Below are 13,381 nucleotides of genomic sequence, written 5' to 3' on the forward strand. Positions count from 1 at the left end.
TTCATTTATTTAATGGGATTTATCATTTTATGCCGTTATTTTGCTTTTCCACAAAATAAGTAGAGATCCCATATCCTTCTTTCACTTGGTTGATAAAGTTTCTAGTTTAATAGCTAATGTTTCGTTAATTTTTTTAACATATTACATTTATAAATGGAGCATATTGTTAGTTTAAATTGAATCTAAATATACAATTTTTTGTCTGAACATTTTATTAGTTGGGTTTATCCTTTCTTTCTGTACCCTGCCCTTAGGTTTGTGTCTCAGCCATTTTGAAGTTCAAAATCTTGTCACATATTTGCTAAACTATACAAAGTTTTTTTGTGTTAATTTCTTGTAGCAAGATAAATGCTAGTATTATTGATCCATAGAAGCAGAACTCAGAAAATTGGCAGCTCTCAGTAAAACAGTGATCAAAATTCAAACATACTTGGCATGTGGTTACATATATCTATATTAATTATATTCCCATACATATACAACTCCACCTCATCTTTCTTGCATAATGCCCCATTCCTAAATGCAGTACACAGGAGCTTTGACAGGGCGATAAACGAAAGGTCTCACAGCATGAGAATAGCCAGAGGGGTGTTCGTAGCTGAACTTGACACCCGTACTTCCATCTCCCAGATGCGTGCAGTGGTTGTGGAAGCTGCTGATCGGCCTCGCTAGACAGGCATCCCAACGCGCACTCTCTGGCATCGTCTCAGCTACTGTGTATATCCCATTTGAATCCGTGAAAGCCTGGTAGTTTAGGACTTCCCCTGACTTTGTTACGCAGAGCACTGCCACCTCAGCACCTGCGCAAGAATCGGAAAACCAAGGATATCATGAACTAAGTAAAAAGAAGCAATGCATTTTATTATCCAGCTATACCAGGTTGCAGATTGAACTTGGGGTAAGCAATTGAAACAAAATGAAAACATGCGTGCTAATTGAAATAAATCGTGCATATCAGCAAAGACAAAATAAAAACTCTCTGTTCTTATAGACCAAGTTCATCTAGGATCTTTCATACAGTTAAAATCCTTTGACAGAAGATGTGGGATGGTGTGAAGAAGTGTTGGCTGCAGAAGGTGCTGGATTGAAGCTAAGAGGAGAGTCTACTCGCTTAGGTCTGTTGATGAGCTGATCCATGCTTTGGTGGTGACACAGGGGCACGAGCTTGATACTGAGGAGCATGGTGAGAAACTAGCAGTGGTGTTTGGTTTGACTAATTGAAGTAGAGGAGTGAGCATAAGGATATAAGCAAGAAGGGCGGACAAAATGAGATTCGTGAAGTTATCAGGACAATCCAACATTGCAGGTTCAGTCTATGCATCCAATCTGAACAAAAGCAGTTCCATCAATATTCTCAAAGAATCACATTGGAAGGGGGTAAGATAGCTGAATCAATCATTAAGTCATGAACTACTAATATAGTACATGATTCACCCCCAATTACTAGATTAGTCCTCAAAACAGTCACTAACAAAGGGATTTCAATTTCAACAACTATGCATCCGAACCATCAACAAACCATTCTCTACACAGCCAAACGAGTTTACATTAAAAAAACTAACCATATAATTTTATCTCACACCAAAACTAGATCATAGAGAATCACAGTTACAAGATTTATAATTGAACATAACCCCTAAATTTTCTTATAAAATCAACTAACAACACTAGCTCGGTGACAAATTCACAAGATCAAAACAAGAAAAATAAATGAGATTTCCAGCTAAAACGCATTACAAGTCAATACCCAATGAGAAAGGGCGGGTGGTGGGTCTTGCCTGCTAAAACGTGATCTTCGGGGCCGATGGAGGAGTCGGCGCACACGTCGCACACCACCCTGCCGTGGATTTCACCGGTCCATGAAGTCACTCCTTCTGCCATCAAAATCGCCATTAAAACCACCACAGTCAAAAGCTTGGACTCCATTTGGGAAATTTCAGGGGCAAGAGCCCGTTGCCGACAAAAACAACAGTAATCTATCTGATTTCGCTGCCTATATATAGCAAAAAATGATCCAGTCAAATAAATTAAGCACGCCTAATTTAGTATACGAATGATTGGATTTGGGTAATGAAAATTTATCAAACCAGACCCAAGTTATTGTTTTTAGGGTTAAATGGGCCTAGCTACTTGAGTTGAAATGAACGATAACCATCGGCCCAACGTTAATGTTATAGCTTGAAAATCATTTTACTCAAGTCATAAGAAATACTCGTACTACTATAAAAACATAAACAATACTATTACCAACGGGGACAATATTACAACTTAGAGACAACAACTAAACTAATTGTTGAAACGCACCCACATAGATAGAGAGTAATTGTAAATTGTAATTGGCTGGACATGACAATGTGGCCAAACTAGTAAATTTTTACTCCACAAAGATGAGCATATATTTAACTAGTCAAAGCAAAGCGGGTATTTGGGCCTGGTATCGGGCCGAAAGATCCCAAAATGCCTCTCATCTCATATTCGGGGCCAGGCTTCTCGTCCTCGTCGAACATAGCAAATAATATATACGTCTCTATAGGAACGCCGGGCTTTTTCGGCGTCCCTTTCTTCACTGCTCGCATCAAATTAGTATTGTAAATCCTTGCATTCTCAACAGTGCTCAGATCTCCATCTCCCCCGACACGTTCTAGTTTCCTATCCGACGATGAATGCCCAGTCTCCGACACCCGTCACGCCCGGCGTCGACGTGGATTGCAACTCCGCTGATATTGGTGACGACGACGTGGCAAGGATTTTCTCCATGGCTGCATACACGGCGTCGACTGTGGCATAGAAGAGGTTGTCGTAGTAGACGCCGCCGAGGTCGAGGCCGCAGCCGGGCTGGAGAAGCGCGAAGCAGAGTTTGATGTTTACCATGTCATTCATGTAGGAGAAGTAGGGATAGACGTTGGCAAGCAGAGGGGCATTTGTGTCCCTCAGAAATTCCACGATGGGCTTTATGTACCACGTCACATTCTGCAGAAACTCCCCATGGCTCGGCGGCGACGAATTTCCGAGAAGAGTTAGTTTGATGGAGGTTGAGACGGTGATCTGCTTTTCAAGGCCGGCCTCACAGAGAGCGTTGTGGATGTGCTGCATAGCCGGGAGGATCAGAGGTCCGTACTCTGATGAAGGCTCCACTTCGTTTCCGACCACGATGTATCCGAACTTCACGTCCGGATAGCTCGCTATATTGGCCCAGTGACACGTTACGATAAACCCTCTTCAGGACAAAGAAAATTTATTGAAGCTTAAACATAATAGTACTGTATTCCCTTACTTTGTCATTTTATGTTACACTAGTCATTTTGGAATGTCTGTCTCCCAGTTGAATTTTATTACACTACATTCTTCGTCTCCCATTATTTGTCCTACTTTGATTCGGCATATATAATTTAAGAATACTATACTTATAAAGGAAAGTGCATGTGAGTGGAAAAATTAAATGGAATGTGAAAACTAATTTATATAAAATATTAGTTTTATAATAAAATGCTTATGAAATGACTAATGCGTTAGTAAAATGTTAGGTCTCTTTATCAAAAGTGGTCAACTAAAATAAGACATTTAATAGGGGCGTCATTTAGGAAATAGTAATAGTTATTTTGCTATTCAAGGATATACACAATTAAAAGTCTTAGTTACTTTTTACATTTTTGGTAAGGAGACCATATGATATGCCACTAAATTATTATAGTCACAATTTATTACCGTAAAACTAATTAATACTTCATATAATAGTGAGAATAACATTCCATTCATTTTCTTCACTTTTTAAAATTATATAGTACAAAGTTAAAATAAGACTTTAAACTGTGGATGTAGAGAGTAATGTGAAAATGAGCTAAAGTAATCTACTTGGAAAAGGAATTAAACTAAACTACCTAGTTGTTCCACATCACCTGGACCCAATCGTCGCACTGGCATTGGGCTAGGTCGGGGAGATAGGCATCTGGGATTCCGACCATGAGCTCGATGCTGGAGCCTCCTAGAGATTGCAGAGTGGCGGAGTCTGGGTGGTAGATTTGCATTTTTTTGATGCCGTTCTGCTTGTATAGAGCTACCACATCTTCTGGACAAGGCAGATTGGATCCTAGCCGTCCGTAGCAGACACCTACCTCAGCAACTGCAAAATAACGTTAGAAATCAATCACTTCATGTGTAGTAGAGATATGAGATATAGTATGTGTATGGATGAAGCAAATAAATGAAGCTGTGGAGTGAAGAGAGAGCAGCCCCACCATGAGAATTGCAGAGATGAAGTCTTTTAGTGAAGTAGCCATGGAGAAGGAAGGAAAATCAGTTAGCTACAAACTACTACTACTACTATTAGCCTAAGTTTTATAGACGTATGGTGATCACATATATAATGGAACTTAATTAGTGTGAATTTATAATTTTTTTGCCAACTTATTTGATGTAGTGAAATTGTTATTTATTGTTTTTTGGATTTTAAAATTTTTTTTTATTTCATTTTGAGTTTCAAAAATTTAATAATCATTCATAAATAGTGACTTTCATAGTTTTTAGTCAATTTAAATCATTATTAATATACTTCGAAGTCAATTTGGATCATTATTAATATATTTGCGGTATGTTTGCATGAATGGGTATCACAACCCATCTTGATTATCAACGGTTGAACGTGGACGTGGCGGGGGTCATGGTGGCGGTCATTGTATGGGACATGGAAAGGATTCTTAAACAAAGATGTTGCACGATAATGAGATCTATGTGACGTCAAGAGCGACGATCTTAGACAACAGGTTTGGGTACTCCACCACAGCCGCCTTGCTCGTTTGGAGACCTCAACAGATGCAAATTTGGATTCAAATTTATCCAGTCATGATGATGTTGACGACGCAAACCCTGTTTCTTGTGAGGAAGAGCGTAGGAACGATACTATATGGTTGAACCATGTGGAATATCAGCGTGAGCATTGAGATTCTGGAATTTGATGGTAGGGCACTAGGGCTCTTCCTGATGAGGTAGACAAATCAGGCTTGAGGTCGAATCTTTTTCAAGAAGAGGAATATAAAGTCGTTCCAGAAGACGACGCCGTAAACCCCAAATGACTTGACGTTAGCAAGTTTAAGTTGCGAAAATCGTTATTTTATAATAATCATAATTTCATTTTATTTCCTTTTAATTCTATTGGAGTTTCTAAACCACTTATAAATAGTACATTTCGTTGTTTTTATGCAATTTTAATTAGGGTTGTTGGCGTGCAATATCACGCAACTTTAGAAAATTTTAACTTTTGTCTAGCAACTTCAAACTTAACAAATAATATACTAATGAACTTTGACCAAGGTGTTAATTTGTCACCGATGCTAGATTCTAGCTTTAAAAATAACATGGAAGACTGAGTTGACATTTAATTGATGATATGTAATATCACTTAATATTTGTTAAAAAAGCACATGTCAACTTGTCAATATTCACCTCACTCTTTGTATTCTCTTTTCTGTTCAACATAGTTCTTCATAGTCCGCGTCAATTTCCCGACTACCTCTGACAAGACACCAACGCAAAAATTTTGCCACGTTAACTCCCTGGTGGAAAATTGACACATCGGTCAATGTTCGTGATTTCATTTATTAAGTTTAAAATTGATGGGAAAAAATCAAAATTTAGAAAATATCGTAATATTAGGCACCAATGACCCTTTTAATTATTACTTTTGAATTTAAACGACTAGTTTCTGTGTTTTATCCATCAATTTGTCATTTTTGTGGCACGTGTGCATTATTTTCTTTTAAAAACAAAGATAAATCCGTAACTATAGTGGGTTAGTACCTAGTACTGATGTTATATGGAGTATATAGTTATTGGTCTTACATGCGAAAATAAGTTAATCTAATTTGGTCACATCGATTCGATACCATCCGTGAGTAAATTGATACTACAATATTTGTATAGATATATATCTATTGTGATTGATGGTAAAAGTTGTACTATTGCTTTTTTGACAGTAAGCAAATAATCTGTTCCATAATAATAAAGTCATTTTGTCATTTTGGTACGTTCCATAGCAATAGACTCATTTTCTTTTTTAGTAAAAGTCAACACATTTCCCCACACATACTTTACTCTCTCTTACTTTATTCTCTCTTCATCTCTCTAACTTTTTCATTTTCCACTTTATTCTCCATTTACTTAACTCACCTAACACAATTTTCTTAATCTCCGTGCCGAAAAGAAACGCTTCCATTACTATGGAGTAGTAAAAAGGAATAAAAATACTCTATTCGTCCTCAAAGAATATGCACTTTGGGTTCGGCACGAGTTTTAATGTAAAATTAGTAAAGTAAGAAAGAGATAGAGAGAAAAAATAAATAAATAATTGTTAGTGGAGAATGAGTCTCACCCCATTGAGAAAAAAAGACTTTCCAAAATTAGAAAGTGCATATTCATGTGGGACGAACTAAAAAGTTAATAGTGTATATTTTTGTTGGAGAGAGGAAGTATGATAGGTCTACACTTTGTATTTTTTCCCTTATCACCTTATTTGTGATGTGGGCTTGAGTTATAGCACATGCGTCGGCCCGGCCCACCATAGGACAAACTAAGTGGGAAATGCTGAATAGTACTTTGTACCCTACTCGAGCCCATCAAACCTCTATTCTAATAAAAAGTAGCATGTGAAAAGACCTTGATACCCTTTTTTGGATGGAAAATGTGAGCTGACTGTAATTTTTTTTTCTTTTAGAGCATCAGCAATGGCGGACGTCCACGCGGAATTCCCACCGGCATGCGGGAATTCTGTGGCAGACGTCCGCCATTGCGCGTCCCAGGCACAGATACGGAATTCCGTGCGGACGTCCGCCATTGCGTTGACGCCCGCGGAATTCCGCTTTTTTTCATTAAATATTTTTTTTTCGGTTCCTACTTCCTATATATACATCACGTTGAACTTCATTTCATTTGCACCACTTGTATTAACAAGTTTCTCTCCCTCTCTCTAAAAATACCTTTCTTTCGAATCAACAATGGAGCACCACGACAGCGATTCCCCCGCCTCGAGCGAGTCACCGGCGCCCCAATTTCCCATCGGCGGGAGTACGCCGATATCCGCTGCGATGCCTCAAATGCCGGGGATGATGCCCAGTCTCAAATGCCACCGAGAATGATGCCCGGGTACTACAACATGTACTCGTAGTGGTATGGGATGATGCCTCAGATGCCCGGGCGAGGCGGGGGATGATGCCCCAGATGCATGGGTCGCCTGTCGCTGCGGGGGGAGTAGGCAGGGGGTCCCCCAATCGCCGGTGGACAACGTCTATCGGCCCTTTATGGATTTACTGTCGACGGACAACCCGCCGAGCTCTCCTCTCGAGACTCAGTTCGCTGGCGTCGACACATTCTCGTTTGAGGAGTTGGGGCTTTCTCCGGTCAGGGATACTCCCGCCAGCGCACCACCGACGACGGGGAGGGCAAGGAGGACCGGGCGAATGAGGGGCAGGGGACGGGGCGTCCCAATGTACGGAGGCGAGGTGGGGGAGGGATCCAGCGGGAACAAGAGGACCGTCTGGAGCATGGGCGCGTGCGTCGCGCTGGCGAAGGCGTGGATCAGTGTAGTGGAGGATCCATACGTCGGGACGAACCAGCACATCGACCGGATGTGGTGGCGCATTAGCCAAAGCTACCTCCAGTTCAAACCGCAAGGGGGGAAGCCGCACAACGGGGAGCAATGCCGGAAACAGTGGGAACGGTTGAAGAGGCAGCTCAGCCGATTTGCCGGCATTTACACAAATAACCTCCGATCGGCAACCAGCGGCACGTGTGCCGAGGATGTGAAGCAGCTGGCTCATCAGCAGTTCCCCGACGCTGAGAAGGGCTTCGGGGAATTCAAGTATTGGCCGGTGTTTCTTGTGGTGCAGTCTTCGCCCAAGTTCACTGCTAGTGTTGAATTTGGCTGGCCGAAGCGGACGAAGATCAACGCCTCCGGAGAGTACAGTAGCAGTGCTGGTTCAGCGGAACTCCCCCCGCCGAGGCAGAGTTCCCCATACCCACATCGTCGGCCAGCCGCCATTGCTCGGTTGGGCAAAAGTCCGCGGCGCAGATGTCGAGGGGAAGCACCAGCGGATCCGCCGAGGCTCAATCGGCAGCACCCCCCAAAACGATACCCGAGAACCCCTCATTCGCCCGCATCGCCGCACATGAAACCTTGTTACGTGCGATGGTTGAATGGCGCCAAGCGACCGACCCCCATTACAAGCGAAAGCTTAAGCCCCTCCTCGACAGTTTGCGTCGTGATTTGGGGTTCGACGGGATGTCGGATGATGACGGCGAGGGGGCGGCGGCGCCGACAGCGAGAGGACTGGCGACGAGGAATCCGAGGAGTGAGCTGCCGATTTTTATTTTATAATAATGTACTTTTTTTAGTAATTATGTATTTTTTTAATGAAGTATGTTTTTTTTAAAAATAAAGTGGTTGCATTTTCTCCGTATTCGCGTCGAAATTTTAATTCCGTAAATTGTTTAATTCCGGAAATTGTCTAATTTGTGAATTTGTGAATTTTTTTAATGTGGGAATTTCGTCGGGAATTCCGCAGGGAATTCCGCTACTGTGTAGTGGGAATTTCGTATGACGTGGTAGGAGGTGTTTTTGGGAATTCCGCGGGAATTCCGTTGGGAATTCCACTCTATTGTTGATGCTCTTACAAAATTGTGATACTCTTCTCGAAACTGCAAAATTGATTTGACAAATAATGGTCCAATGTACAGAAAGCTTCTCAAGGAAATTACAAATAATAAAACACTATTACTTGTGCTTACTATCAATGAGAGGGGTGAGAAGAAGAAAAAGAATAGGAAGGAAGAAGAGAGAAGTCCGACGGCGACGATTGCATCTGTGCAGACCCACCACCTCCATCTCCCTATTATGGCATTTCCGGCCGCCGCTTCGCCCATCTCCAGATTCATCCAATGATTGTATCATCGCCGACGTGGAAGCGGATGGCAGCAGCGGCTGTGGCGTAAGAAAAGAGAGAGATGAAAGAGGAAGAAGAGAGGAAAGAGATAGTGAGAAGAGTCATCGCCGCTCGCCGGCGACGCGGCTGTGCAACGCGAGGGGTGAGGAAGGCGGGGCGACGAGGGAGAGAGAGACAGCGAGCGAGAGATAGATGAATTTGGTTCATTTGGAGGCCGAGAGGCACGACTGCGGTATTGTGCCTTGCGGCGGCGGGGAGACTGATGTTTGGTGGGTCGGCGGTCAAAAGGAGGTGTCCGGCGGCGGCGGGAAGCTGGTGTTCAGCCGTTCCGCCGATTAGAGGGATGAAATGAGGGAATCGCCGGCTGAGCAGGCATGACAGCTGGTGGGAGGAAGAAGGAACCCGCTAAACACCATATTAATTTAGGGTTTGAGGAATATTGGTTTATGTATGCTATTTAGGCTATTGTTTGAGCTTATGGTATGGATTCTGTAATTAAGATTTTAGTTTATAATTTTGTAGATTTGATATTCTTTTCAGTTGAATAGAGTTTAATTTGAGTGTTGGATTTTATTATTTATATTATAAAATTATAATTTAGGAGTAATAATTTATTGGTTTATGATATTACTGTATTATTCTATTTTGATGAATGAATGTTTTGAACATTATTTATAAATTGTCATTATTTATTATAAATATTTATTTTTTAATTAGTTTCGTGAATTTTTTAATAATTATGTATTTGAAATGTGGTTGATTTTTCATTATTTGGAAGTACTTTAATCTATTTTATCAAAGAATTATTGATTTATGAACTCCGTTTAGTTTTATTATTCTATTCATTTTATTAGTTGATAATCTCAAAGTACACTGTAAAATTTCATTATAGATTATTTATGTCAAAGGTCAATTATAGTAGTATGTTGTATTTTCAAAAGTTACGAGATTTTAGTCTACAATGAAGATAATGAAGAGGTTGATGTTAAATTTGATTCTATTACAATGTTGTTTATGAAGAAGTTTTATGTAATATAGGATATAATTATTAGTTAATTATATTATTATTCTATCCAGATTTTTTTATGTTATGTTTAATTCTTATATAATTTTTTTTGTCATTAATGATTAGTAGTTACATCTTATTAATAATGTCATAAAATAACAAAAGATTACGTAAGAATTCTTGAATATTTAAAAGTAATTATTAATCATTTTTTATAATTGATTTTTAAAAGCTTCAAAGCTTGGGCACATCGATTTTGTATATGAAATCGTTAATCATAAAAAATACTCATAAGAATAATTACCAAAGATAAACATATACAAAAATTCTACTACACAATTTAGTATTTAATAGAATAAAAAAGTGTTTAAAAATATGGATAAAGAAATAAAAATATGAAAGAACACTATTAATCATCAATCTTTTAAAAATGATTAGTAAGAAAATTGTTACTTACACAAATGTCTATTATTAATTACTAAAACAGTACACTACAAAAGTCCAAAAAAAAAAATTAAATGTAGATTAAAAAAAGGAAAAAAGGAAGTAATGAAAAAGAGGAAAATTACACTATAACTGCTGCGTTTAATTCACTAACTTTTGCTTCTTGGAAATAACACCGTATTCTATTATTCCATTTATGTTTTAAATATCTATACATAGGAGAGTATTCCAGAAACTTACATAAATGCCATATAAATGCCATTGTAATTAATTTAAATTTATATAGTAGTACTAACTTTAGATCTTTTTTTTCACACATTTTTTTGTTTGACCACGGGTGTTTCGAACCCACCTTCGGCGGAATCGGATTAATCCTGCTCGACCGGGCTTGCGAATTAATGTCGAAAGTCTCCCAGTGGGTGGTGGAGTTTGAACCCGTGACCTCAAGGTTATCACAGCTTCACACTGCCAACTACGCTTATTCTAAATAACGCATACTCTTTGATCATTAATCACACATTTTCTTTTTGTCATTATCTTTATTATTTTTACCCGACTTAAATCATAAATTAAAATTGTATAAAATCGTTTGATGAATTTAAAATGTTTCATTTATTAGGGAGTGGTAAATTAATCATTTAGAATGAGACTTATCACATTTTTTTGTTTTTGTAAATCTTTACATTGCTTTGAATTCTTATTTTCTATATATTCATTATATTTTATAGGCTGGAACTCAGATCCGGTCTAAATTCAGGCAAATCTGCCCGCTGCTGCTGGAAATTGGTGGCGCAGACCGCCCCCGTCTGCACACCTCCGATGGGAAATTGGAGGCCGACCTTGCTGGTCCAAGAGGACAGCACCGCATTCACAAGAACGAGATAATTGGCAAAAAAATTACTCCACAAATCTGTCCAATTTCTACAAGTTAGAATTTGACTAAAATTTTTCTAGCAATTTACCCTTAAATAATAAAGTTTCTTCTATTGATTTTTAATATGGTCCCCTCTATTTTTTATTATTTAATAAATAAAAGTTTAAAGGTTGCATCACAGTGTATTCGTATCCGAAACCTTGGGCTTCAAACTTTAGTTACACTACTAGGCAAACACACTCATACATATGTAGTCTCCTTTTTTATCGATTGATAAATGAAAATAAATTTAAAAGTCATGTTATGGTAGATTCGAATTTCAAACTTTTGACACCAGACACTACCACTCTATCTAGGAATGCGCACACACATATTGTCGCCTCTATTAATTTAAAATCAAATGATGAAAAAGAAAAAAAGAAAACCTTCCAAATTTATAAAATTGGGTAACTTTTATTACTATATTGACAGTTAACCTCTTCTAAAAAGAAGAAGAAAAAGAACCCAAATTTGGAATTTTGCATGTATAAATAATAAGTACTACTAGTAATTACTAAAAGTTACTCACTCCGTCCCACAATAATTGTCACTCTTTTTCATTTCGGTCCATCTTACAATAATTGCCACACTTCATTTTTATCATAAATGGTAAGCGGGTCTCACATTTCACTAACTTACTTCACTCACATTTTATTATAAAACCATTATAAAAAAATGGGTCTCACATTCCACTAACTTTTCCAATCAACTTTTCTTTACATTTCTTAAATCCACAATAAGAGTGATAATTATTGTGGGACGGATGGAGTATTAATAAGCAAAATGCTGCCTCAGTTTAAGCTAACAATATTATATAAATATTATAACGTCGTAAAATGGCATATTTCTCATAAAAAGTGATTAGCTGGGAAACATTTTTTAATGATGAAAGAATTTCAATTTAATAGTATAATATTGACAAATTTCGAATGCGCTAGCTGGTTGTAAATCCATTCATTCTGTTTCTTTCTAGGTGACAGAACACTAACTTTGATCATTTTTAGAGTTTCTCCAAACTCAAATTAAGCCCAAATATTAAATGAATTGATAACGAAATTTAAATATTGATGCACAAAAGTCTAGTACATGATGCTCACAAATTTGATATTCATTCCCATTTCACTTTTAAGCTTCATCATTTGTCAACAATCAACATCCATATAGCTATTTTTAATATAATACATATATACCTTCTTCGTACTACAAAATAGTCACATGTTGTCATTTCAATTCGTCTCACAAAATTAACAATATTTTAATTTGTCTCACAAAATTAATCTTCCGAAATATTCACCATTCATTAATAATACGAGGCTCACTATTCACTAATACTGTTTCTACAAATTTTTTTCAGTGTCTCTACTCCATGGTCTTTATTTTTAAGGGACTATATATCTCCACTTCTTGTTTCTAATTCACCATCCTCATTGATATCAAAATTACATACTAACATGGAGACCAATTTGCTTTTCATTATTTTAACCATCTTCTTCAGCCTCAGCTCTGCAGATTAATTACACCACTGATCAAGATGCTCTAGTGGCTTTCAAAAAGTCCATCACAAATGGTGCCTTGAGCAACAAATGGCTCCCCAACACCTCCATCTGCGATTGGGCCGGCGTCTCGTGCGGTAGCAAACACCGCAGGGTCACATCCCTCAACCTCACCAGCTTCGGACTCGAGGGAAACCTCACTCCACATCTCGGAAATCTAACGTTCCTCCAGTACTAGGATATCAGCTCCAACAGTTTGACTGACGTCTTACCAACTGCAGTTTGGACAGGAAATAAATGCGGCTTCCAACAACCTGAGTGAAGAGATTCTCACAAACATGTCAGTGTTGGTGGGGATTCATCTGAGCAATAATAAGCTGTCGATATATGTACTAATACTCCCAAACTCAACACATTACTCCTCACAAATAATCAAATTTATGGGAATATCCCAAAGAGTATATATAAACAAGTGCAGAGAAATGAAGGAGCTGAGATTGTCGAAGAATCAGTTCAATGGCAACATACCAACTGAAATTGGGAATTTGAGCATGCTTACACTTTTATCTATGCATGCAAACGATCTCCTAGGTAA

At 38.5% G+C, this 13,381-nt stretch overlaps 2 protein-coding genes across 2 annotated transcripts; both read right to left on the reverse strand.

The window, feature by feature from the left end:
- Nucleotides 1-380: 380 nt before the first annotated feature.
- Nucleotides 381-1,987, reverse strand: LOC121786585. The gene is made up of 2 exons (XM_042185224.1): nt 1,779-1,987; nt 381-800 (listed from the first exon to the last, which is right to left on the reverse strand). The coding sequence occupies exons 1-2, from the start codon at nt 1,924-1,926 to the stop codon at nt 517-519; spliced, it is 432 nt and encodes a 143-aa protein (XP_042041158.1). The 5' UTR covers nt 1,927-1,987; the 3' UTR covers nt 381-516.
- Nucleotides 1,988-2,649: 662 nt separating this feature from the next.
- On the reverse strand, nt 2,650-12,994 carry LOC121772473 (glucan endo-1,3-beta-glucosidase-like). The gene is made up of 3 exons (XM_042169592.1): nt 12,865-12,994; nt 3,892-4,120; nt 2,650-3,217 (listed from the first exon to the last, which is right to left on the reverse strand). Exons 1-3 carry the CDS (start codon nt 12,992-12,994, stop codon nt 2,650-2,652), a joined length of 927 nt encoding a protein of 308 aa, XP_042025526.1.
- Between the last annotated feature and the right edge of the window lie 387 nt (nt 12,995-13,381).

The sequence above is a fragment of the Salvia splendens genome, chromosome 2 (genome assembly GCF_004379255.2).
Source record: "Salvia splendens isolate huo1 chromosome 2, SspV2, whole genome shotgun sequence".
NCBI classification, from domain to species: Eukaryota; Viridiplantae; Streptophyta; class Magnoliopsida; order Lamiales; family Lamiaceae; genus Salvia; species Salvia splendens.

What these genes read in the sequence shown, in the direction of transcription:
- LOC121786585 (XM_042185224.1), bottom strand. Translation starts at nt 1,926, where the DNA reads ATGGAGTCCAAGCTTTTGACTGTGGTGGTTTTAATGGCGATTTTGATG. An exon ending in CGAAGATCACGTTTTAGCAG is followed by an intron (nt 801 to 1,778) that starts GCAAGACCCACC and finishes ATTCTTGCGCAG; the next exon opens with GTGCTGAGGTGGCAGTGCTC.
- LOC121772473 (XM_042169592.1), bottom strand. Translation starts at nt 12,994, where the DNA reads ATGTGGAGTGAGGTTTCCCTCGAGTCCGAAGCTGGTGAGGTTGAGGGA. An exon ending in GGAGCCATTTGTTGCTCAAG is followed by an intron (nt 4,121 to 12,864) that starts GCACCATTTGTG and finishes GTTATTTTGCAG; the next exon opens with TTGCTGAGGTAGGTGTCTGC. An exon ending in GACGATTGGGTCCAGGTGAT is followed by an intron (nt 3,218 to 3,891) that starts GTGGAACAACTA and finishes TTTGTCCTGAAG; the next exon opens with AGGGTTTATCGTAACGTGTC.